We start from the raw sequence: 22,048 nt of genomic DNA, 5'->3' as shown, positions 1-22,048 counted from the left end.
GCATGCGCGTACCGCGCATCTGTGCACGCCCTGCGCGCACCTGCAGGCGACTCCGCTCTGGCTCGTCGCTGCTGTTTCCTCCTGGGGGTGTCGACCCTGTCCCAGGCTAGCTGGGTGACTTCCCCCAACCGCAGAGACAGCGGCGACCCGGAGCCTGTGACCTGCGCCCGCATCCCGCCAGCGCCAGGTAGTGGGAAGTCAGGTTCCTCCGCCATCTCCCAGCCAGGTAACTGCCCGGAAGCCTGCCCCACAGCCCGGAAGCCCCCCGCCCCCCAGCTCGGGGACCCCCACCCCGAGGAGTCGCTACCGCCTCCCTCAAGGACTACACCTCCCAGCAGCTCCCAGCGCGCTCCTGGGCGCCGCCCGTCCTGGCGTTAACCCTTTAGTGGCTGCAGTGGCGAGGAGCGGAACGGAGTGCGGGTTCCCGGGGAGGGGGCTTGTAGGATCGGGGTGCGGGGGGTGCGCTGTAGGGCTAAGGAGAGGATGGGCTTTGGGGTGCCCTGAGGAGGAGGGGAGTCAGGACTAACCGAGGACAGGGTTGCAGCGGGGGCATGGGGAGGGCGGGCCCTAGAGCGCCGCTCCTCCCCAAAACTAGGATTTGGAGCCTCACTTTCTCCCAGAAAACGAACCTGTGGTTGCCAGGCCAGGGGCGGCGCCCAGGTGCGGAGGGGACAAGGTACGGGCGTCTGCCGTCGCTAAGTGCCCGCTTCCACTTGAGGCACACCTTCGCCTCCGATCCCGAACCGCCCGGGGACAGAGGCAAGTGGCAAAGCAGGGAGGGCGAAAGTGAGGAGTGGGTACCCCCACCCCAGGGACCAGGCGCTGCCGCGGGCCCTTTGCCTCCCCCGGGCCCGGGGCCGGAGCTCGGGGAGCCCTTCCTGGTGCCCCTAGTCCTCCTGCGGAGCCATGGGGTCGGCTCCAGCGCACGGCAGCAGACCCCTCGCCTCATCCTGGCCCCTGCCCTGACCCGGGGGCGGCCGCGGGGGTGTCCGGCCCGTGGGGCAGGCCCGGGGCTCGCTGCGCCATAGCGGCCGATCCCGCTGCTCCCTCGGGCCAGGCTGAGCTTCACTTTTTCCCTCGGTGGTGCGCGTCCTAAGTGGGTGGGGTGGGGGGCGCAGGGAGGGGCGGCCACGCGACTCTCAGACCCTTTCACATGGTGGGAAGGCCCGGAGAAAGAGACAGCGTGTGCGGAGGGGGTGCCCCCTCAGATCGGGGGTCGGGAAGTCTCCCTCAAGTGTCCAGGACAGAGGGACAGCAGGGGCCAAGGCGGAGATGAGATCAGTGAGTGAGGGGAGCCCGGGAGAAGTGAGACTGCAGCCGCGGCCCCGCAAGGGTTCGGACTTTCCTCTAAACGGGGCGGAAGCCCATGGAAGGAAGCGGTTAGCAGCAAGGCAGAGTCCTACCCCCTCTGCAGCCCCAGCTCCCAGCGCCCTGGGTTTTCCAGGCACTTGTCCGGGTAGGGGATTCAGGGCAGTGGCCAGGCCCGCACTTTCCTGCCAGCCTCAGCTGGCCACATGCCCCTCTGACCCTCCGAGTTCTCCTCTAAAAATGGGGCCGACAGCCCCTACCTCACAAAGTCCACACCGGGCTCCACCTGCTACCTTCCTCCCCAATAGGACTCCGCCGCCCCGCTAAGGATGCCTGAGGGCCCGGAGCTGCACTTGGCCAGCCAGTTTGTGAACGAGGCCTGCGGGGCGCTGGTGTTCGGAGGCTGCGTGGAGAAGTCCTCTGTCAGCCGCAACCCCGAGGTGCCCTTTGAGAGCAGTGCTTACCGCATCTCAGCTTCAGCCCGCGGCAAGGAGCTGCGCCTGATACTGAGCCCTCTGCCTGGGGCCCAGCCACCCCAGGAGCCCCTGGCCCTGGTCTTTCGCTTTGGCATGTCCGGCTCTTTTCAGCTGGTGCCCTGCGAGGAGCTGCCACGCCATGCCCACCTGCGCTTTTACACGGCCCCGCCTGGCCCCCGGCTCGCCCTGTGTTTCGTGGACGTCCGCCGGTTTGGCCACTGGGACCTTGGGGGCAAGTGGCAGCCAGGCCGCGGGCCCTGTGTCTTGCAGGAGTACGAGCAGTTCAGGTAGGGCCAGCACCAGGTGTGATGAACATAGTCATGCTCTGGTTAGTGCCTTCTTGGCCAACAAAGGGCAAGCCCCTGCCCCTTCTGGGCCTCAGTCCCCTCTCTGCAGATCAAGACAGTGCCCCTGTCCTGGGTCAGCTCCCTGAGCCAATGGACATGGAAACTCAAAACTAATTGGGGGCCGGGCGCGGTGGCTCAAGCCTGTAATCCCAGCACTTTGGGAGGCCGAGACGGGCGGATCACGAGGTCAGGAGATGGAGACCATCCTGGCTAACACGGTGAAACCCCGTCTCTACTAAAAATACAAAAAACTAGCCGGGCGACGAGGCGGGCGCCTGTAGTCCCAGCTACTCGGGAGGCTGAGGCAGGAGAATGGCGTAAACCCGGGAGGCGGAGCTTGCAGTGAGCTGAGATCTGGCCACTGCACTCCAGCCTGGGTGGCAGAGCAAGACTCCGTCTCAAAAAAAAAAAAAAAAAAAAAAAAAACTAATTGGGGGCCGGGTATGGTAGCTCACGTCTGTAATCCCAGCACTTTGGGAGGCCGAGGCAGGCAGATCACTTAAGGTCAGGTCAAGACCAGCCTGGCCAGCATGGTGAACCCTGTCTCTACTGAAAATACAAAAATTAGCCGGGCATGGTGGCACATGCCTGTAACCCCAGCTACAGGCTGAGGCAATAAAATCACTTGAGCTGGGGAGGCAGGGGTTGCAGTGAGCCGAGATAGCACCACTCCACTGCAACCTGGGCAACAGAGCATGACTCTGTCTCAAAAAATAATGATAATAATAACTGATGGGGGAGGAGAGAGGAGAGTCAAGAGGAGGATGGGTAGGCACTGCCCTGAGGACATGTGGCCAGTTAGTGTCAGGGAGGCTGGGGCTCCCACCCACAATCCCACACCACCTCTCAGGACTCCCAGGAGGCTGAGAAAGTAGAGGGGCTTTAACATGGTAAGTGAGGCTGAGCAGAATTGTTTCAAGGGGATGGGGAGGGGACTACCTCATGACATGGCTTCCGTCTTGGGCTTTGTGGTCTCCCACATCCGGCCTGCCCACTACTCTGTGTCCTGTGGTCTCCTCTGTGCCACTTCCCTGCCTGCAGGAGGGTGTAACAGCCCCACCTGGGATGCGATGCAGGTCACCTCAGATGGTACAGTGTTGGCCACTTCCTTTCCTCTGAAGAGGAAACGTGTATGAGTCTGCTTCGTGCCAGGCCTTGTTCTAGGGGCTTGGGGTACAGCAGTGAACAACATGAATGTGGCCCCTGCTCCCACAGAACTGATGTTCACATAGGGGAGGGGAATGAGAAATGGACTCATGCCTGAGGAAAACCCAACAGGTGAAGGAGGTAGAGGATGACTTGGCCGAGGGTAGGGGTGCATTAGCAATGGCCACTCTAGGGAGGTTTGAGCTGAGGCCTGACTGATGAGAAGGAGCCAGCCAGAGGAAGGCATTGGAACTGACAAGAGTCACAAATGCAGAGGCCTGGAGTGGGCTTGGCAAGTTCTCCCTTTCTGGGGGACGCTGGGTGTCCGTTGGCCCTTAGGAGACTTGGATGCCTGTGGGATGGGTCGGGGATGTCTCTGGTGCCTTAGAAGGCCATTGACTCCTGGCCTTCCCATGTGTGAACCCCAAGCACATCCCCAGGGAAACATCTGTCTTTGGTTCTGAATTCCTCCAACCTCAGCCTTCCTGGGGAGTCACGCCACAAGTTAACTCTGCCAGCTGGCTCTGAAGTTTCTCTCAAACCGCGAGCATTTGGGCTGTTTTCTTAGTCCTCCAGCTGGGGCGTGTGGCGATTGGCTTCCCTCAGGGATCAGGGCACCTCCCAGGCTACCCTTGTCCCTTCACCCCAGAGCTCTGTCTTCTGGTCCACTCATCACACCCACTAGTCAGTCTTGCCATGACCCTTTTCCGCAAAGAAACAAGATGTGCATCCTCTTTACTGTGGGGAGGAGAGACCCATGACCCTTGGAGGTGGGGTGGGGGCTGCTAGGGCCCTCACTGGTACCCCACATATCTGCTGCACAGAACCAGACAATATCTAGGATCTTGAGAAGAATGGACCCTAACAATGGCAAACCCACATATAGTCTAACCCACCACACATGCTATACAGGGAGCTCCAGACTGCAAACGCACTTGAGGTCCTGTGGCCACACTATTCTCATGAGGTGATAAACTCACAACCTCATATACAACCTCATGTTGCTTTTTTTTTTTTGAGACAAGTGTCTCACTTTGTTGCCCAGGGTGGATTGCAGTGGTGCCATCACAGCTCACTGCAGCCTCAACCTCCAGGGCTCAGGTGATTCTCCTACCTCAACCGCCTGAGTAGCTGGAACCACACGAGCACACCACTAAGTCCCTGGCTACTTTTAAAATTTTGGGTAGAGATGGAGTCTTCCTTGTTGCCCAGGCTGGTCTCCTGGGCTGAAGCAATCCTCCTGCTTCAGCTTCCCAGACTGCTGGGATTATAGGTGTGAGCCACCACACCAGCCTCACGTTACTTTAGATCAGTATTTTTCACCTTTCACAATGAATTTATTTTTAATTTTGTTTTTATTTTTTGAGATGGAGTCTCGCTCTGTGGCCCAGGCTGGAGTGCAATGGCGTGATCTCAGCTCACTGCAACCTCCACCTCCCTGGTTCCAGAGATTCTCCTGCTTCAGCCCCCCAAGTAACTGGGATTACAGGCCTAGCTAACTTTGTATTTTTAGTAGAGACAGGGTTTCACCATGTTGGCCAGGCTGGTCTCAACCTCCTGACCTCAAGTGATCTGCCTGCCACGGCCTCCCAAAGTGCTGAGATTACAGGCGTGATCCACCGTGCCCGGCCGTCCTTTCACAATGAATTTAAATCCCATGATGTTCCCATTTAACAGATAGGAAAACTGGGGCAGGGAGAAGAGAAACTGGAACTCCCAGTTTCCTTCCCCTTGCACCCAGAAACAGGTTCTCTGAGCCCCTCTCCCCATCCCATGGAGAGTGGGGATGGGTCTTATGCACCCAGACTGTGTCCCTCCAGGGAGAATGTACTACGAAACCTAGCAGACAAGGCCTTTGACCGGCCCATCTGCGAGGCCCTCCTGGACCAGAGGTTCTTCAATGGCATTGGCAACTATCTGCGGGCAGAGATCCTGTACCGGTCAGCAAGCAGGCATGGGCATGGGGACTGGGGTGGGCCAGGTGTGCCCACATTCCCCACTGCCTAGCATGGCTTCCCCTCCCCCCACTACAGGCTGAAGATCCCGCCCTTTGAGAAGGCCCGCTCGGTCCTGGAGGCCCTGCAGCAGCGCAGGCCGGTGAGCCCAGAGAGGGATGGAGCACATATGCCGGCACGCTGGTGTCCACGTGGGCTGGCAAGGAGATGGGTGGGGTCAGGTGTCCCCAGCTTAGCTCAACAACGGGGGTGGGGAGGGGATGAACCACCCAAGGTCTGGCCAAGCTCACAGGGAAGGTCAGTTGCCTTTACATTGCCCCGCTGACAGACAGGTCCTGCCCCTGCCCCTTCCTCAGAGCCCAAAGCTGACCCTGAGCCAGAAGATCAAGGCCAAGCTGCAGAATCCGGACCTGCTGGAGCTATGCCACTCAGTGCCCAAGGAAGTGGTCCAGTTGGGTGAGGCCAAAGATGGCAGTGACCTCTGCTTCAGCAGATGATTGTGTAACCCTGGGGCACTTGTCCCTCTCTGGGCCTGATTCACTGATTTGGAAGTTTGTAGCCCTAGTTACTCAATGGACTAGGCCTCCTCACTTGTCAATAGTGTTTCCAGGCCGGACGCAGTGGCTGCCTGTAATCCCAGCACTTTGGGAGGCCGAGTGGGGTGGGTCACCTGAGGTCAGGAGTTCGACACCATCCTGGCCAACATGGTGAAATCCCATCTCTACTAAAAATGCAAACGATTAGCCAGGTATGGTGGTGGGCACCTGTAATCTCAGTTACTTGGGAGGATGAGGCAGGAAAATCACTTAAACCGAGGAGGTGGAGGTTGCAGTGAGCCGAGATCACGCCATTGCACTCTAGCCTGGGCAAGAAGAGCAAAACTCCATCTCAAACAAAACAAAACAAAACAAAACATAGTGTTTCCTCCAAGCTGCCCATGAGACAGGCAGGACAGGGATTCTTTCATATATTCACACACACACACGTGTATATATATTACTTTTGGTAGAGATAGGATCTTGCCATGTTGCCTGGACTGGCCTCAAACTGGGCTCAAGTGATCCTCCCACCTCTGCCTCTAAGTAGCTAGGACTACAGGCTCATACCACCACACCAGGCTAATTGTTAAAATTTTTTTTTGTAGAGACAGGATCTCCCTATGTTGCCCAGGCTGGTATTGAACTCCTGGCCCCTAGGGCTCCTCCCACCTAAGCTTCCCAAAGTGTTGGGATTACAGGTGTGGGCCACTGCACAGGGCCAGGACAAGGATTCTTAATCCCACTCCAGGATGGGAAACCCATGGCCGAGTGGGAAGAAACCAGCTGAGGTCACATCACCAGAGGAGGGAGAGTGTGGCCCCTGACTCAGTCCATCAGCTTGTGTAGCTGAGGTCTGGGCCAGGTCTAACCAGGCTCCCCACTCCTCCCAACCTGAGCCTGCCCTCTGATCTCTGCCTGTTCCTCTGTCCCACAGGGGGCAAAGGCTACGGGTCAGAGAGCGGGGAGGAGGACTTTGCCGCCTTTCGAGCCTGGCTGCGCTGCTATGGCATGCCAGGCATGAGCTCCCTGCAGGACCGGCATGGCCGTACCATCTGGTTCCAGGTTGGGCCCTACTGTTCACACAGGCAGAGACCCCAGGAAGCTGATGGGTGGAAACGTGGGCTCACAAGAATTCGGGTGGAGATACTCAGGGCCTGTCTAGACCCTCCAAGGATCACACTGTTCCTGAGGGTCACATCCCTCCCCTCCCTTGCGTCCCAGGGTCGCAGCTAGTGGAAGTAGCCCAAGGGCAGGGCAGCTTTGCTGATGTGGACTCTGACATGGGGGAGGTCTTCGAGGCTTCCTAGGGGAGAAGCTACATTGATCTGGATGGGTGTGTGTGAGTCCCGCCTCTCTAAGGAATACTGCCCCTGTGCCAACCCAGGCTGATTCCTGAATTATCCCCATCCCATTTTAGGGGGATCCTGGACCCTTGGCACCCAAAGGTAAGCTACTCCTAATGTAATAGGCTAAGAGAGCAGAAAGGACTTCACACCTGCAAGGGCTACAGCACCCTTCTCCACCCTATCCCCCTGCAACCCTGGGAGTCACCCCTGGGCAGGATAGGACCCTCCAACTCCAACACCAGTGTCCTGCAGGGCGCAAATCCCACAAAAAGAAATCCAAGGCCACACAGCTGAGTCCTGAGGACAGAGTGGAGGTATCGCTGCCTGCTCCCGCCTCCTCTTCCCCTGCACTCTCCAGCCCTGGCTGCCCCTCCTAGGCAGCTGCCTTACCCTAAGAGGGTGGGGGGAATAGTGGGCCCTAACCAACCTCTGAACTGCTCTCTGAGCATCTTAGGGACCCATGTCTCCTCCATCCAGGACCCTTCGCGTCCAAGCAAGGCCCTTTCCAGGACACAAAGGGCAAAGAGAGACCTTCCTGAGAGGACGGCAACTCAGCAGCCTGAGGGGTCCAGCCTCCAGCAGGACCCAGAAGTTCCCACAGTGCCCCAGAAGGGGAGGAGAAAGGGGAGACAGGCAGCTTCTGGTGGGCTTTCCTCATCACTCCCAGCAACTGGCTCTACAGGAGAGGATGGGATGGTGGCCTAGGAGCGCGTGAACAAAGGTGGGAGAGAGGCTGCCACAACAGCCCCTGGGAGTCTGAGCTGACCATCTTGCCTGTTCTTCCCCCAGGCCACCGCAGACCCCGGCAGGTCAAGGCTGACACCCCACCCTTGGAACCCGAGGGGACCTCAGCCTCTTAGCAGGAGGGTCTCCTTGCTGCACTCACCCTTTCTTGTCTTGCCCTGAATCTGGGGGTCTGAATTCTTGGGAGCAGGCAATATCTGAAGGTGCAAACAGGCCCTACAGCTGTTCCCTGCACAACTCTCATGTTTTTAATTGTACCCCACCTTCCACATCTTTAAAGCTCATGTGAAAAATGCTGCATTTTTAATAAACTGATACATTTGAACTTCTTGGCACCTCTTGGTCTGAGATGGCCAGATAGGAAGGGCCTGCTGCCCAGTCCTGGGGACAGGAGGCCCAGCTCCTCACAAGGCAAAACGGAGCCCCCATGCCAGTCCTCAAGTCTCTGGCTCTATCAGAGGACAGTTTGCCTCTGCAGGGACAGCCCCTCAAAGGTGGTACAAAGACCCTGGCCCCAGGCCGCCCAGGAGCCATAGCTCCTTCAGTTCAGATTCTCCAGGGTCCAGGGTTGTTCCTCTATCCTGGCAGGAGCCAGGCAAAACCCACCCTTCGGCCCCTCCCCAGCCCCAGGTCCAGGCCCTTTGCCTGCTGGCACAGGGGGGAGCTTCTCAACTCATAGTCTCTTCATTGGCTTTTGGTCACTCGAGGTCACCAATCTCTTGTGGGGGCTGCAACCCAGACCCTGCACACACAGGTACTTTAGGATCTTGCCCCTACCCACCAAATACCTGGGAAACCATCCCACCCCAGACCTCCCACCCCAATCCCAAGCCTGAGGATGGGCCCTAAGGGGAGCGAACAGCAGCTACCAGCAGGGTTCCTGATCCAAGGATTTATTCCACAAGAAGAGGCTGATGCCTGCTTTAGGCTGGGGAAACAGAAATTAGGAGTCCCCAGAGCCTTCCACAAACAAAACCCCAGCCCCAGGGACTCAGTGTGGTGGAGACTGAAGCACGAGCAACAGGGACAGCACTTGGAAGGGAGAAAAGGTGAGCTTCAGGCGGCTGTCCCGAAGGGGCAAGTGGCCAGCAGGGTCTGGTCGCTCCAAGAGGTCGCAGCTAGAGAACAGGAGGGGCCATGAGGGCTCTGCGAGGGTGAGACTCTACCCCCGCTCCCATCCCGCACCGCCACTCACAGGATGGCCTCCTGAACTGGCAGCGACAAGTGCAGCCAGCAGTCCACGTGGCTGCCGTGGGCTTCATACAGCCTCAGGACCAGCGAGCGACGCTGGGAGCTGCTCTCCGCCTGCAGAGGGGACACGGCTGGTGGGCGGGGCCGAGGGCGGGCCCAGTCCAGGACCCCGCCCCCAGCACGTCCCACCCCTTGCCTGCTTGACGGTCTCCAATACGACTGCGGGTGAAGACAGGGAAAAGGCACTCCAGGAGGTGGCGGGCGCTGGGCTGGGGGCTGGCAGAGCCAACAGGGGGAAGTTTAGGCTGTAGGCAGCTTGGATAACGCCAGCATCCTGGAAAGAGCCTGGGGTATGACCAGGAAACAATGCTGGTGGAGAGTGTGGGCTACCCTCCCATGTCCCTAGAAGGAACAGGGAGCCAGGCTGCTGAGGTTTGGGCTCATAGAAGGGCAGAGAGGTGTCTAGGGCTGCAGGAAGGCCCCACCGTCCCCAGCACTCACCCTTGTGCGGCATCAGCGCGTAGGTGAACTCGTGGCGCCCCATATCAGCAGTAAAGTCTGGGGCTTTAGGCGCCCGCAAGCTGGGGTAAGGAGAGCGGGTAGGGGCCAGGCTGAAGCTGGTGGAGTTATGGCCAGGAAGACCCATGTCCCCATGCCAGCTCCCAGGCCTGGTGGGTACCCCACTTACAGCGAGAGGCTGAGGATGCTGCCTCGCACTGATGCGCCATACTTGCAGTCGTTGAGCAGGGCCAGTCCGAAGCCATGTTCTGACAGATCCATCCAGCGGTGGGCCCACACCTGGAGAGCAGATCCAAGACCCACTTGGTGGCCCTGTGCTCCTCTCTGTGCTTTCAGACTCCAGAGCTCCTGTCACTAGGCTGAGTACAAGCTCTAGAACCACACAACTGAACTCCAGCTCCCACTGCACGGGGCTCTGGGCATGCCACCCAACCTGCCTAAGCCTCAGTTTCCTTATCTGTGAAATGGGAATAAATAATAGTACTCACCCCACCGAATGATCATGAGTATCAAATTAAATGCAAAACTTTTTTTTTTTTTTTCACACAGGATCTCAGTCTGTCACCCAGGCTGGAGTGGAGTGGCATGATCTGGGCTCACTGCAACCTCCACCTCCTGGGTTCAAGTGATTCTCCTGCCTCAGCCTCCCAAGTAGCTGGGATAACAGGGCACGTACCACCACACCCGGTTAATTTTTTTTTTTTTTTTGAGACGGAGTCTCGCTCTGTTGCCAGGCTGCAGTGCAGTGACACAATCTCAGCTCACTGCAACCTCCACCTAAAGGGTTCAAGCGATTCTCCTGCCTCAGCCTCCCAAGTAGCTGGGACTACAGGCGTGCGCCACCACACCCAGCTAATTTTTTTTTTAATTTTTAGTAGAGACAGGGCTTCACCATGTTGTCCAGGATGGTCTCGATCTCGACCTCGTGATCCGCCCGCCGTGGCCTTCCAAAGTGCTAAGATTACAGGCCTGAGCCACTGCGCCCAGCCAATTTTTTAAGTAGAGACGGGGTTTCACCATGTTGGCCAGGCTGGTCTTGAACTCCTGAAATCAGGCGATCCACCTGCCTCAGCCTCCCAAAGTGCTGGGATTACAGGCATGAGCCACCATGCCCGGCCAATGTAAAGCATTTAGTGCAATGCCTGGCACGCACCTTAGGAAGCAGCAAATGTTGATTATCCTCTTCCTCCCCAGCCCGTACCACACAAGCAGTCTCCCCAGCCAGGGAGGAGTCCAAGGCCACCCCCACCCTGCCATGGCAGACCTCAAATCGAGCCCAGTCCCAAGAAGTATTGTAGTGGGTAGGTCGCTGCAGGTGCCCAAACTGGATCTCATAGGTAGCCTGGGAACTCCGCACGCGAGCAGGGAACTCCACCTTCAGGAACTTGTGGGCCTCATGCCAGTGTACCTGGGAGCAGGATGGAGGGTGGGAGTCAGGGAAGGAAGAGACACACCCAGGCCTGGGGCTGGCCCCTCCTTACCAAGCACACTTGGGGAACACAGCTACCCCGTCCCCCTCCCCCACTACCTCGGTGTGGAAGCGGACATAGGGGCAGCCAACATCCAGCACGACCTCCTGGCTAAGCCGACTGTTGGGGCTGATCTGCAGCAAGAACCAGGCGCTGCCCCGCAGGCCACCCTCAGTGCCCACTGCCAGGGTCCCTGCCTGGCCCAGCACAGGCTTCCTATGGGACAGGGGTGGACATACTGAGCCAGAGCAGCCTGTGTTCCTGCCACCTCCACCATCTCCACATGCTGCCCAGCCCATACCGTGTCTCCAGGTGGTAGTCCATGACGTCCCATGCATCCCAGTACAAGGGGACATCATCAAACAGCACAAACTGGTTCCCCACAGCACCCTCAGCAATGGCCTCCCTGGAAGGACATGGGATTGATGCTGTACAACCATCTGACCTTGCTCCCTCCAGCTGCTCTTGGTGGGGTAGGGTGGAGTGAGTAGATCCAGGGGACAGGGGACTACTGCCCAGCCTGCCCTGCTCCATGTGTGGGTTCCAGCGCACAGCCACTGGTGGGCTGCTGTGGGCAGTGTTGCAGCCAGGGGAGAGAGGAAACGGGCTGGGGTCTACTTGCCAGGCACTGGGAAAGGGCAGCAAGGAGTTGTCACCTGCCAGAGGCCACCAGGACCAAGGATGTCAGGCGGCCAGTCGGGTCCAGCTTCACTCGGATGATGCCATTGTCCAGAGTCACGGAGCCGTCAGTCTTTGTGGGAGGAGGCCTTGAGGCTGAGTCTGTAGGGGCTTCCCACACCAAAAGTCCTCCCACCCCAACCCCAGCCCCGCCTCACTACTTGCTCCAGGCAGGGGAGCTCAGTTGTTAGGAAAGCATCCCAGCACAGCTCCTGCCCCTCAGGACATGCAGGACTCACCTCTTGCACTACGAACACAGGCTGCTGGGGCAGCAGGGGCTGCAGCGAGGTGTGGGGAGGAACAGGAGCATAGCCCATGCTGGGCACTGTCACCAGGGCTGGGGGTGAGGCCTGGGCATCAGTGCAGCCTTCCTGACCTTTCAGGAAGCTTGCGTAGGTGGGGGTGGGGTGGTGGAAGATGAGCGACTACTCTCCAGTCAGGGGCACCCAGATCCCTAGGGGTATCCCAGGCCTGATCTGTCTGGCCTCCATCCTTCCTGCTGCAGTAGCAACCCTTCCCCTCAGCTTGTACCTAGGCTGTGGGCCCCACCAGGCTTGGGCAGGGCCATCACTTCGGTCCGCTTCCAGGGCAGTGTGTTGACGATGAGGAGGCCCTCGGGACCTGGCTCCCCAGCACACAGGGCTGCGGCTGCGGCGCTGAGCAGTGTATTGCCATGGGAACGGATGTCTGAGGAGAGACTGGCTGGTCATAGGTGGGCAACAGGTCTGGAATGAGCCCATGGGTATCCCACAGGAGACACTCGGGGCTCAGCCCTGGCATTGGAGAGAGCGGGAAGGACTACTGTAAGCCTAACCTTCGTAGTGGCACATGGCTTCCTCTGCCACCATCTGGATGCAGCTTCCAGTCACCACATCATGGAACTGGTTCAGAAGCAGAAGCCTGCAGGGGCCAAGGGCAGGGATGGGAAGACTGGGAGGGGCAGCCACAGAGGTATCTGCAGTGAGCAGTCAGGTGGGTGGCAGAGGCAGAACCAGGCTAACCTCCAGAGGTGCTGCAGCTGGGCTGCTGGGTATAGGAACTGGGTACTGCGGGCCAGGGCCAGGCTACTGAGCAGCTCCACATCGTGCAGGATTCGCTCACATTCCCGGTTCCCCTTCTTGATCTGAGCCCAGGATGAGATGATTAGTCTGGAGCCTGCTTAGGTGTCCCAGGACACCTTCCAAAGCCCTCCCTTACTCAGAATCCCTGAGGACCCCCCAAGGGCCTCGTGGAGAAGGCCTCTGGCAGTGACCTGCCTTAAATGCCTTCCCTCTTCTCCCCGCAGCCCAAACCCCTTTCTTCAGGGACACTGCCTCCTTCAAGTTTTCTTGACCAACCCAGGTCTTGAACTTCTCTCCTCCAAACTTCTCTTCCCCTAGATCTGGCCTGGGCTCTCTCCCCTGCTGCCTTCTCTGACCCTCTGCAGATCAAGGGCACACCCTCCCTGCATAGCCCTGCAACCTGCCCCTGACCTGGGCATGGGTGGTGTATGTGCCATTGTGCAGCTCCAAGAAGAGCTCCCCAACCCACGTGCACAGCTGCCCTGAGTCGCTCTCCAGTGCCGAGAAGAGCTGCCTTGGAGAAGATAGCTGCACCCTGAGGAGACCACAAGTCTGGGTCTCCCAGCCTTGGAGACCACATGGCTCACCCTTCTTCCACACCAGAGCAAAGGATCCAGCCCCTACAGAGAGGAGCCACTCCAGAAAGCTCCCCGTCCACACATTGCCAGCCCCGGACGCCCTAGGAGAGCCTCTCTCTCTGGTGGGCTGGAGCCCTTACCACCTTCAGCTTTTCCCCCAGGGTGGAAGTTTGGAGGAACCCGTGGTCTAGGATTGGAACAGGACAAGGTCCAGATGAGGGGTTGGGTCCAATGTCTGAGGGAAGGCAGGGCTCATGGCAAGGGCCCAGGTTGGGGCTAAAGGAGAGCCAAGGCCTGGCCTGACCTGGGCAGCCCATCCGTATTGCTCAGGCGCTTCAGACGGTCCAGCATGGTCTGGGTGGGGCCACCACCCCCATCCCCAAAGCCAAAGAGGAAGGCACTGTGGTTGGCCCGCCCCTTGTCCCGGTTGTTGGCCACAGTCTTCAGCACCTAGACAGGTGAGGGCAGGCCATCATGGATCAGCCTGGGACAAGCCAGCCCTCTCCAGTCTGCCCCTACCCCACCACCCTAGGTGACCCCTCACCTCCTCCACGCTGCCCTGCATCACATAGGAGTCGCCAGGTGGGAAATGGACCAGTACGCGGGAGCCATCCAGCCCCTCCCAGAAAAAAGTATGGTGCTACCAGCAGAGAAACAGAGTCAGGGCTGAGGCAGAGCCAGGCCTTCCAGACTTGGTCCTGCCCCTGCCTGCTATGTGACCCTGGCAGAAGCATTGAAGGTTTGGTGGTCTAGGACCCCTCAATAAGGGGGAAGAGGCAAATGGGCCAGGTGGGACTCTGACTCACTCTGACCCTGACCCCCCCTGGGGCCCTGCTCACTGGGAAGGAGTTCACCAAATTCCAGCTCAATTTCTGGGTGAGAAAGCGCCTGATGCCACAGCCGTGCATGATCTGGGGGAGCTGTGCTGAGTAGCCAAAGGTGTCCGGCAGCCAGAACTGCGGGGAAAGAGGATCCTGGAGTGCAGGAACCAGAGCTCCAGGTGGACTCACCCCAGCCTCAGCCCCTCAGCACTCCAAGTCGAGCGCCAGCCCCACTTGCCCACAGCCTGGTGCAGCAGCTCTCAGCCTACCTCGGAGCACATCTTCCCAAACTCCTGCAGAAAGAAGTTCTGGCCCTGCAAAAACTGCCTCACCATGGCCTCTCCACTGGGCAGGTTCCCATCCTGGCAGCGAAGAAAATGGGAGGCAGCCCAGGTCAGCGCTGGATGGGGAGCAGGCAGGCACTCAGGCCAACCCACTCCCTGCAGGAGAAGCCAGGGCTGCTCCAACATGGGAGTTACAGCCGGAACTCAGGAAGGGCCCCTGTCCTTCAGGCCTGACTGTCCATCTGCCTGAGGGGGTGCTTAGGACTAGGCCATGCAACTTGTCACAGTGTTGGAGGCTCTCCTCCCCCTTCAAGTCCCAGGCCTTGAGATCCCAGGGACTAATGAGCCAGCCCTGCCACACAGGGGATGAGTGGCCTGTGGAAAGTCACCAGCAAAGCCAGGAGGGCTGGGGCTACCTGAGGGAAAGCCGTTGTCATATGGTTCAAGGCTGAGGGGTGCTCAGTGCACTTACCATCTCCACCCAGGTGCCCCCCACAGGCACAAACTGCCCACGGCACGCAAACTCCTGGAGGCGGGAGTGCAGGCCAGGGTAGCGGCTCTTCACCCACTCCAGCTGCTGCGCCTGTGGGCAGGTTGAGGGGAGCTGGGCCCAGAGTGATGAGGGCCCCACCCAGGACAGAGCATATGGGACTCAGTGGGTGGCTAAGGGTGAGGAGCAGCCCTGCCCCCAGGCCCAGGAAGCCTTCAGGGCCTGTGGAGCTCCAGGGAGGGCCACTTGCTTCCTTCCCCCTCACAGCTCTCCCTCTGACCTGGGAGCAGGCAAAGATGAACTCAGGGTTTCGCTCCATGAGCTGCAGGGCGGTCACCCAGCTCCGGGCACATTTCCTCACGGTCTCTTTGAAGGGCCAAAGCCAGGCTAAACGGGCAGTAGGGTGGAGGATGGAGGGAGCGGCAAGGCTGAACAGGCCCGCGCTGGGGTTCCAGAGGGTCACCTAGCCTCCCTCCTATCCCAGGCCCTTCACCCTGGAAAGCCCTGTGGTGTCTCTCCTGAGCGGTCACTTCACTTCACTCCAGCAAGGTGGGGGGGTGCTGGGGAAAGGAGGCGGCAGTGCTATAAGGCCAATTATACAGGTCAGGAAATGGAGGCTCCAGGTCCCGGAACAGCTTCAGTCCTCTTGGGGAATTAGACATCCCCTAGAGGATCCTACGAGAGGCAGCAGGGTCTACCCTGCCGCTGCACACACTTGACGGATACCTGGGAACAGGGGCATGGCTCCCAGGATGGAGCCAGCTGTCCTGCCAGAGGTGCTACAGCCTCTCCTGACCCCCAGGCCACAGTTCCTCAGTCTAGAACCTCACACACCTTACCCTACATCTTGGCACAGCAGAGAAAGCCCTTGTTCTGTGATCCCAAAACTTCAGCTGCATCAGAATCAATACCTTCAGGAGCTTGTTAAAAATGTGGATTTCCCATAAAACTCAGACACTGCAAACTTGAGGAAGCCTCTCTGGAATCCCCCAACCCAACTGGAGTAAGTACCTCTTCTGTGCTCTCCAGTGCCCCAGAGTCCCCACCACTGTGACACCAACTCTGCCTGCTGAATCCTTCTCTATAATCCTACCCTCAATATCTAGCATGGGCCCCACGAGGCATCATATTTTGTTGAAAGAATAAATGAGGGTGGGCACGGTGGCTCACGTCTATAATCCCAGCACTTTGGGAGGCCAAGGCAGGCGGATCACCCGAGGTCAGGAGTTTGAGACCAGCCTGACCAATGTGGTGAAACCTCGTCTCTACTAAAAATACAAAAATTAGCCAGGCGTTGTGGTGGGTGCCTGTAATCCCAGCTACTCAGGAGGCTGAGGCAGGAGAATCACTTGAACCCAGGAGGCAGAGGTTGCAGGGAGCCGAGATCACACCATTGCACTTCACCCTAGGTGACAAGACTAAGACTCCATCTCAAAAAAAAAAAAAAAGAATAAGTGAATCCAAAGCAAGCAGAGCCCACAGTCCAGCCCCCTGGTCCCATTTTACAGATGGGGAAAACTCAGGTCCAAGAGGGACAGGAACTTGCTGAGCATCACACAGTGCTTCTAGGACACATCCAGGTCTTCAAGGGCACTCCTGCCTCCCCAGCCAGCCCAACCAGCTGCTGTCCTACCTGTATCAATGTGGCAGTGCCCTGTGGCATGAATGGTGTGTTGGCTTTCACCTCCATGTTGGCCAAAGAACCTGGAGGCCAGGGCCTGGGCCACTGGGAAGGTCTCGGGCTGGGCAGGGTCACACACGTTCACCATCTGGTTGGCTGTGTACAGGGCCTGAAAGCTGCGCTGGTTGTCCTTCCCGAGGCCCTGCAGCAGGGTTCTGCCCCTTAATCCCCTTTTCAAGCACGGCTTCCAGACCTAGGCCCCACTGATCTCCTCAGGGCTCTCAGCAGAGCTTCCCTGACCTCCAACCCTTTTTCCCTGCTGGTACCCCTGCTCAGCACCGTGTCCCCCGCCTCTTCACATAGGAAAATTCTCTCAACCCTCAAACAGGTGGAAACCCTCTTCCTACTCTGGATTCCCAGAGTCCCATTTATCTGACCCAAAGAACAACCTTCTTGGAGCAGGGCTCTAGAGGGTAGCAGGGGTTACAGGGGGTGTCAAATACCTTGGCTATGCCCAGCAGCAGCTCCAGATCCACCAGGAGCATGTGGACATCTCGGTGGAACACAGCCAGCTCGGCTCGGCTCAGCTGGAACATCTTCTCAGGATCAGGGGCTGCAATGATGCTTCCCTTCCCGGCCCCCAGGAGCCCATTGCAGGCTACTTCCACATAGAGGGTGAGGCTACAAACATGGGGAGACAGCCTCAGGCTAAGGGACTAGCACAGCACTCTGGGGACTTGGGGAGGGGGCACCCAGGAGGCATCCAGCTGAGGCCAACTGTCTGCTTTCAGGATCCACTACCCAGAGTATCCCACAGTGTGTCAAGAGCGCATGTGGGAGGGTTGGGGTACAAACACCAGATGGATCCTATGTCCTGCTGTCAGAGAGAATAAGTAGCAAAGTTTGGAACCATGTAAATTACACTGCTGTTTAGTCTTATATTTCCAAAGTTGTCTTTGCAAAGCACTGCCTTGGTCTTGGAACCCTCTTTGCATATTAAAAGCATGTTCGGATCTCCCAGGCTTGAACTTTTAGACCCAAGATCTAAAACCAACATGGCTAACATGGGCGGGCCATTCATTGGAGAACAGGCTGGGCTGTGGTGATGCCATACTCAGGCTTCAGAGAACAAACATGACTTCCTTAGGGAGGCCTTGCTGACTCCACTTCCCCACTAAGTCTAGAGCAAATTCCTCAGTGGAGTACCCAGGATTTTCTTCCAGAGCCTTCAGCTTTGTAATTATATGAGTAGACCTGTCTCCCTTTGTTGGCAAGGACTATTTTATTCACCACCATACTCCCAGTGTCTGGAAGCATCTGAAACAGTGTTCAATCAATATAAAATACAATAATAACGTCTAAGAAGTGTTTTTAATGGTGTCATAAAATGTCCATGTTATAACATGGAATGTAAGAAGTCAGGATACAATCTCAACTAGTAAAAACTACACCAGGATGAGTCGGGCACGGTGGCTCACGCATGTAATCCCAGCACTTTGGGAGGCTGAAGTGGGTGGACAGCCTGAGGTCAGGAGTTTGAGACCAGCCTGGCCAACAGAGTGAAACCCCATCTCTACTAAAAATACAAAAAATTAGCTGGGCATGGTGGTGGGCACCTGTAATCTCAGCTACTAGGGAGGTTGAAGCAGGAGAATTGCTTGAACCTGGGAGGCAGCGGTCGCAGTGAGCCGAGATTGCGCCATTGCACTCCAGCCTGGGTAATAAAAGTGAAACTCCATCTCAAACAAAACAAAACAAAACAAAAATAAACAAAAACAAAAAACAACAACAACAAAAAAACTATGCTGGAAAGATACACCAAAAACATGAATACTGGGCTGGGCGCGGTAGCTTGCACCTGTAATTCCAGCACTTTGGGAAGCTGAGAAGGGTGGATTAGCTGAGGTCAAGAGTTTGAGACCAGCCTGGCCAACAAGGTGAAACCCTTTCTCTACTAAAAATACAAAAAAATAGCTGGGCGTGGTGGCACACACCTGTGATCCCTGCTACTCAGGAAGCTGAGGCACGAGAATCACTTGAACCTGGGAGGTAGAAGTTGCAGTGAGCTGAGATCACGCCACTGTACTCCAGCCTTGGCGACAGAGGGAGACTTCGTCTCAAAAAAAAAAAAAAAAAAAAAAAAAAAAAGGTCGGGCGCGGTGGCTCAAGCCTGTAATCCCAGCACTTTGGGAGGCTGAGATGGGCGGATCACGAAGTCAGGAGATCGAGACCATCCTGGCTAATACGGTGAAACCCCGTCTCTACTAAAAATACAAAAAACTAGCCGGGCGAGGTGGCGGGCGCCTGTAGTCCCAGCTACTCGGGAGGCTGAGGCAGGAGAATGGCGTGAACCCGGGAGGCGGAGCTTGCAGTGAGGTGAGATCCGGCCACTGCACTCCAGCCCGGGCGACAGAGCGAGACTCCGTCTCAAAAAAAAAAAAAAAAAAAAAAGAACATGAATGCTGAGATATTAATAATGTTCATCTCTATTCTAGGGAGTGGAATAACAGTAGTTATTTATTTCTTTGTGCTTTCCTGTATTTACCACAAGGCAAACATTATTATTATTTTTATTTATTTATTTATATATTTTTTTGAGACGGAGTCTCGCTCTGTCACCTGGGCTGGAGTGCAGTGGCCGGACCTCAGCTCACTGCAAGCTCCGCTTCCCGGGTTCACGCCATTCTCCTGCCTCAGCCTCCCGAGTAGCTGGGACTACAGGCGCCCGCCACCTCGCCCGGCTAGTTTTTTGTATTTTTTAGTAGAGACGGGGTTTCACCATGTTAGCCAGGATGGTCTCGATCTCCTGACCTCATGATCCACCCGTCTCGGCCTCCCAAAGTGCTGGGATTACAGGCTTGAGCCACCGCGCCCGGCCAAACATTATTATTTTTGAGACAAAGTCTCACTCTGTTGCCCAGGCTGTAGTGCAGTGGTGTGATCATGGCTCACTGCAGCCTTGGCCTCCTGGGCTCAGGTGATCCTCCCACCTCAGCCTCCCAGGTAGTGTGGGTCACTGCACCCAGCCCATTATTTTTATGGTTAGGAAAAAATCATGCTTTTAAAAGCAAACAATGAGATGTGAGGATGATTGTGCTGGAGCAGAGGGGTGCTTCTGAGATCACTCTGGGCCTCAGCTCCTCCTTGCTCACTGGTACTCCCTCCCTGACAGCACTGGTCAACCAGGGCACAGGGACTCACCTTCGGGGGTCTCTTTCCCCCAGCCTGTCAGTCAGGACATAGCTGGTCTTCTCACCCTCTTTGGTTAAACCCTAGTGGGGGGGGCGGGAGTGAGAAAGACAAGGCTTGAGGCCTTTGGACAGTTCAGATAAAGTGTAAGCCATGGGGAGACAGGTCCCTCCATCTGGTCCCCAGCTCTGGGTCCTTGCTCCCAAGCAGGGCCAAGATTGGCAAATCAGGGACCCTTGGCAGTAGATGCCTCAATTCCCATGGCAGCCAGCACCATGAGCACCAAATAGCCCCTGTTTACCAGTGGCAAAGCCATGGTCTTATGGGAAGGGCCCTGGGAAGGGGTTAGGAGGCCTGAGTGTGGATTCTGGTGGCCTCTGCACCCCTAAATAAATACCTGAAAAGGAACTCCATGAAGTTAGGGCAGGTTTCCCTCATTCTCTGCCACACCCTAGTGCTTACGAGTATGGCCCAGAATGGACACCAGGGGATATTTGCGAAGTCAGTGAAGGGAGGGAGGGAAGGTCTCTGCCTTCTTGTAGCTAGGAAGAACCGTCTTAACCCCAGATTGAGAGTCAATCCAACTTGAAATGGAAGCTGTGTGAACCTGAGTGAGTGAACTAACCTCTACACATCTCGGTTTCTTAGTCTGTAAATGGGTATAAAGACCTACTAGATAGGAGTATAAGGACTAAATCTGATAAGGGTGGAGCATGAACAAGACACTTAACAGTGGTTATAGCTGGGGAATGGGATGGGTGATAGGGAGAGATCCATTACTTTATCTAGAACTGTTTGAAATGTTTTCCTATAAGTTTGTATTACATAGAATAAAAACTAAGGACCAATTGCAGAGATGCCCAAGTGACAACTTCCTTAGTCTTGAAATCCTGGTACCACCCTGTAGGCAGAGCAACTCAGCTGTGGCTTCTCTAGAGTCCACAGGAGAAGGGCTGTAGTCATTTCAGGGCTGAAATGTGGCCACACCTGGCCCTAGGGCAGGGTTCCTCACCTGGACAGGTTCCCCATCACGCCACACCAGACCTTCTCCATCACTTTCCCAGCAAAGGTGAACTTCCTGGCCTACCCATGCCTCTGGGATGGTCAGTTCCACCCGGAACCAGCAGGTCCACCATCTGCAAGAGAGCTGTTGTGATAGGCCCAGAGCCCAGATAGCCCTATCCTGATATCCTTCCTTGGATAAAGTGTCGGCCGGGGCTTGCAACTCTCCAAGAATCTGCAGTGTCACAAGGTACTCAGCTTTGAGTCACAAGAAAGGAGCCACAAGGTGAGAAGCAAGATAAGGGAAAGAGGCAGAGGCGTCAAAGGTTCGTGATCCCTAGGGTGCCCTTCCTAAGGGATGTCCAGAGGCGGCCATGTGGGGATGAAAACCATCCCCTGAAGACTGAGGGACCAGGGAGCTGTTCCCAGCAGAGGGTGCTGCTCGATCCCACGTAGTTGCCTAGGGCAGAGGACGGACAGCTAAGGTGTGACCGGGAGCTGGGTTGGGACTTCCCTTAGACCCGTAGCCCCGCCCACCCGCTGGGCGTTACCTACGTGGGTCCGAAGCTGCAGCCGACCTGCGCTGGGCGGAAGTCCCGCTGGACTGCCTCCTCGTAGGTAGGCCTATCTGGCGTCAGGAAGCTGGAGAGCGCAGCCACAGGGCAGGTGGCCCCAAAAAGCCTGCGTAGGACGGGCCAGTGGGCATATGCTGGAGGCCACCCCGTTTCCGCCTGGGTGCCAGCTGGCCAGTGAGGCCGCACTTTCCCTGGATCCTCCGCCAAGAGGGCTGCCTGGCCGCGCTGCGGCAGTCCATTCCCTACCCCCTCCTCCCCGGCCTCTGCCCTGCCCGCGGCGAGCACTTCATTCCGCGGCCCGGGTGGCTGCAGCTTGGGTTTCTCCCCGGAAGGAAAGCCTGAAGCGCACGGATGCGGTCGGCCGGCTACCGGGACCACGGGCCACACCTGCCGCGGAGGTTACAGTCGGTAAAGTAGACCGGCGACACGAACTTCTCCACCCGCTCCAGCGTGGTGCGCCAGTGCTTCAGGGCCGGCGCAGCCGCCATCGCCGAGCTCTCGCTCCTCTTTCCGGAAGGCCCCTGGCGCTACAGTCCCGCTCCACCGCAGGAAACCAAACGTTCCGGCGTCCAGAGGGCGCCTCCCAGCCCCGGGCAGCTTTGCTTGGCACACCGGCGGCGCTCGGAAGCCCAGCTGCTGTCTGAACCTTGAGCCGAGTTGCAAGCTAGAAACTGTGTTTTTGAGGCCCCCCTATGTTGTCCGAGATAGT

The 22,048-nt window shown here is 57.3% G+C and overlaps 2 protein-coding genes across 3 annotated transcripts; one reads left to right on the top strand and one right to left on the bottom strand.

The window, feature by feature from the left end:
- Positions 1-536: 536 nt before the first annotated feature.
- NEIL1 (nei like DNA glycosylase 1) lies at positions 537-8,190 on the top strand. The gene is given in 12 exon segments (XM_033190973.1): positions 537-624; positions 627-786; positions 1,617-1,627; positions 1,630-2,071; positions 5,098-5,217; positions 5,311-5,374; positions 5,589-5,688; positions 6,706-6,833; positions 7,189-7,216; positions 7,370-7,431; positions 7,595-7,760; positions 7,907-8,190. Coding segments are annotated over 12 exon segments (1,425 nt in total). The 5' UTR covers positions 537-551; the 3' UTR covers positions 7,978-8,190.
- Positions 8,191-8,738: 548 nt separating this feature from the next.
- Positions 8,739-21,970, bottom strand: MAN2C1 (mannosidase alpha class 2C member 1). 2 transcript variants are annotated; one of them, XM_033190967.1, is made up of 26 exons: positions 21,727-21,970; positions 21,320-21,445; positions 20,775-20,898; positions 19,775-19,845; positions 17,077-17,254; positions 16,586-16,775; positions 15,233-15,339; positions 14,935-15,045; positions 14,448-14,540; positions 14,197-14,313; positions 13,902-13,997; positions 13,662-13,807; positions 13,191-13,314; positions 12,720-12,841; positions 12,533-12,618; positions 12,250-12,405; positions 11,958-12,068; positions 11,697-11,829; positions 11,342-11,446; positions 11,100-11,256; positions 10,836-10,979; positions 9,741-9,850; positions 9,554-9,633; positions 9,249-9,397; positions 9,057-9,166; positions 8,739-8,979 (listed from the first exon to the last, which is right to left on the bottom strand). In XM_033190967.1, exons 1-26 carry the CDS (start codon positions 21,825-21,827, stop codon positions 8,853-8,855), a joined length of 3,174 nt encoding a protein of 1,057 aa, XP_033046858.1. In that variant the 5' UTR covers positions 21,828-21,970; the 3' UTR covers positions 8,739-8,852. The 2 variants fall into 2 exon arrangements, with proteins under 2 accessions (XP_033046858.1, XP_033046857.1); XM_033190966.1 differs by having other exon boundaries at positions 11,697-11,791; positions 11,958-12,055.
- Between the last annotated feature and the right edge of the window lie 78 nt (positions 21,971-22,048).

This window comes from Trachypithecus francoisi, unplaced genomic scaffold (assembly GCF_009764315.1).
Source record: "Trachypithecus francoisi isolate TF-2019V2 unplaced genomic scaffold, Tfra_2.0 Lachesis_group3, whole genome shotgun sequence".
Taxonomy (NCBI): Eukaryota; Metazoa; Chordata; class Mammalia; order Primates; family Cercopithecidae; genus Trachypithecus; species Trachypithecus francoisi.
Note: the sequence above shows the minus strand (reverse complement) of the source record. Positions and strands in the feature narration are given on the sequence as shown.

Coding starts and splice junctions, on each gene's coding strand:
- MAN2C1 (XM_033190967.1), bottom strand. CDS start 21,827: ATGGCGGCTGCGCCGGCCCTGAAGCACTGGCGCACCACGCTGGAGCGG. Junction 14,541..14,934: donor GGGGCACCTGGGTGGAGATG/GTAAGTGCACTG, acceptor CTTCGCTGCCAG/GATGGGAACCTGCCCAGTGG. Junction 11,257..11,341: donor GACTACCACCTGGAGACACG/GTATGGGCTGGG, acceptor CCTGTCCCATAG/GAAGCCTGTGCTGGGCCAGG.